Source organism: Pistacia vera, unplaced genomic scaffold (assembly GCF_008641045.1).
Source record: "Pistacia vera cultivar Batoury unplaced genomic scaffold, PisVer_v2 Contig1055, whole genome shotgun sequence".
NCBI classification, from domain to species: domain Eukaryota; kingdom Viridiplantae; phylum Streptophyta; class Magnoliopsida; order Sapindales; family Anacardiaceae; genus Pistacia; species Pistacia vera.
In genome coordinates, this window is record NW_022195088.1 from 365,559 (window position 1) to 368,754 (window position 3,196).

General features: G+C 34.6%; 1 protein-coding gene across 1 annotated transcript; it reads right to left on the reverse strand.

Moving 5' to 3' along the window:
• Positions 1-233: 233 nt before the first annotated feature.
• LOC116128244 lies at positions 234-1,296 on the reverse strand. Its single transcript, XM_031413968.1, has 3 exons — positions 826-1,296; positions 591-679; positions 234-516 (listed from the first exon to the last, which is right to left on the reverse strand). Exons 1-3 carry the CDS (start codon positions 853-855, stop codon positions 360-362), a joined length of 276 nt encoding a protein of 91 aa, XP_031269828.1. The 5' UTR covers positions 856-1,296; the 3' UTR covers positions 234-359.
• Positions 1,297-3,196: the final 1,900 nt, after the last annotated feature.

Genomic DNA, 3,196 nt, shown 5'->3' on the forward strand with positions numbered 1-3,196 from the left:
ATATGAAGTAAATGCAATTCAAAGTAGTAGCTCTATGATACTATAAGCTCCTAATTTTCTGGTTGGTTTTTTAATCAAAATACACCATTGACAAGACATCGAGCATATAGTTCATGTTGTTTAAAGGGTCAATTGATCCAACACCGTATTAATATATTAGAATAATTAGGGAATAAAACCATTTTATTTCGGATCTAAATAGTTGATTTGGTTTTAAATGGAATGGCAAAACATTTGGTGTTTGAGCAATGATGAATATGGAAAATATTTAGTCAAGATGATGTTTATTATTCCAAATATTGAGAACAAATGTGCGAAGATGAATAATGTTGTCCTGCACATTGTGTAAGGTAAAAACTTCACTTGGGAAGGTCTGGATTAGAGAAGAAGTTGTTAATGGATGGCATGATTTGAGGAGCTCTCTGGCGAACAAACTTCCTCAGCCCGTGTTCTGCATATCTCTTACCTTCTTCAAAGTTGTCAAGCACTCCTGCACTTCTCTTCTCTTTCAATAGCCTGATCATATATGTCAAAAACTTATTTAACAAAACTAACCATTAATACGACTGATCAGTAAACCATACATATACCTGACTTCAGGGTTGATGCAGATATTCCTGACAAGTTGAAAGCTGCACATGCCAACCGCTGCGCCCAATGCTCCAAGGAGTGGATACACCTAACCAATTCAGGATTTTATAACATTTATACTCATATCAACTAACAGGTAAACTCATCACTTCAGGATTTAATAAACCAATTCAGGGTCTATGCTTTTGTAACATTAGTAAAAGTTTTGAGGACAAATTATAGGAAAATGACTACCTCGGGTCTAATCCATTTGCTTCCAGCCATGTTATATTAAGTGCAAGAGATTGAAGTAGAGAAGAGATCACGTAACCCCTTCTCCCTGAAAACCTGAAGAAGACACAAAACAGAACAAGTAATACAGCTTTTTAAATCAAATTGGTGACTGATACTGGGTTTGACAGAAAACTCCTGCGGAAAATGAGGGTAGCTTGTGAGTGAAGGAAAAGACAAGGTCAGAAATTCCCTGCTGGTTCTCTTTCTCCAACCATTTCGTGAATTCTACATCAATCAACACACGACATTCAATAGGATCCATAAGATTTCCCACCTTAATTTAGTTTGACTGTACCAGCTTAAACTGTTTAAGCCTAAAATTGAACCACAACTTCGGATCCATGTATTTGTTCTTGTAATTGCATGTTGACCAAGCAATGACAAGAAGTATCAAATCTGTATATTAATTAATTACTGACCAACTTAGATCATTGTCTTCTAAACTGGAAAAGAACAGATGGGGAAGTGTCAGTGTCAAGATTAGATCACAGATTGGCATCCTGAAGTGAAGGGATGACTTTATCAATTGAATGACCGGCAAGATAAGTTGACTACCTGATAAGCCCGCGTGGGTATGGTGAAGTGGTTGTGACTTCATATGCCATGCATTCCGAAATGTCAACTATTCCAATATCATATTCATAGATCTTCATTATGTTTGTTATTTCATTAATATAAGCAATAAGGTGTAGTAGGTTTGGTAGGTTTGATATTTATATGCTGTATTTGTTACAAACTTGTTTATTGAATAATAAAAGGTAGTTCATTTTCCTTTAATCACTGTGGGTTGACCTAATAGTCAAAGAAGTTTGTTTCCTTTATTGACTTCTTTAGATTTAAACCATTTTAGGATCACCTACTAAAATTACGGTTTATCTTGGAACAGGCTTGTAAATTTGGAATCAAAACTAGAACCGGCCAGTTTCGATTCCTAGAAACTTGGAACCAGAACCTGAAACATAGGTTCCAGTTTCGAGTACTCTAGTTAATTCAAATTACCCCGTACTTTTAAAAAAATAATAAATATACCCCTAACAATTTATAAAATTACAATTCAATCTCAATTTCTACCCAAGTACTCAGACCTTAGTTCCGGTTTCGGTTCTCGGCTCCATCACTGTAAGAATTGGAACTGGACCGCAGAATTTCCTATTCTAATTTTTCAGAATTGAAATCGGAACTTAATGAGGTTAGTTTTATATATATATAAGTTGACAAACACTTCTTATAATTTTCTCTCACAAATACTGACGTGACAGTTTATAATTGGTCAAATGAAACCCATTGTTGAGAGATAAAACTCATTACAAGTTACTACGTCGCGTTTATGAGAAAAAGCTAGTGAGAATGGTTACTGACTATATATATATATATATATATATATATAGCTTTGTGTGTTACATCATTTGTGATTTAACATTGTAAAACGAATTCAATCAAGTAGAAAAAACATTCTCGATCGTTAATACCCATGATAAAATTTGGCTTGCTGACCAAGCATAGAATAAATCTAGAAGCATAGGAATTGCATGGTTCATGCTATGGACTTTTCATTTTTAATTGGCTTTTTACTATTGACGTGTAAAGCTCTAATTGGTCAACAGCTAAAGTTTTCTCCTTTCGACTTTTATAATTAATGAAACTGTCAAACCTAAACTCTTTTGTGACAGGCAAAGAGCTCCAGCGACAGCCCACTGAGACTGACTGTTTGCCCATAGGATCGAACCTCCACAAACTCGAATATTCCAACAATTACAAAACCACCCTAATCCCCACTCTCATTTCCACCAAGTATTAAAAACTCGCTCCCAAAAACCTCTCCCACTGTCCCACATCATAATCTTCAGCACGTGAAATTCAGTCGCCGTAGAATCACGTGAACTCACCTTGTTCAACTTCAACTAAATCAGCGGCTGGAAAACAGAGACTATTTTAATCAGCGGTAAATTTCTTTCTTTTTGTCCAAGGAAAAAGTCACGTGACCTCTCATCCTCTCCTCCCTTTAAATAACCCATAATTTGCCCTTACTCCCTCACACTAAAGTAAACTAAATCTCACCTTTAAAGTTTAAACCTCGCTTCATTTCTTCGATATCATCGATGGGTAATCTCTTGTGAAATTTAATTTCTTCTTCTTTTTTTTTTCTATTAATTTTAATTTTTTTTCTTAATGTTCTTCTTTTCGTTTCTTTGATTTGTTCAGCCGGAGACAAGAAGATTAAGATCGGAAATTAAAAACGGGTAGTTTTTTGTTTTTTAAATCTTGATTTGATTGATAAAGATAATTAATACGAAGAAGAGTTTTAGTTAAATCTATTTAAATTAATTGTGAT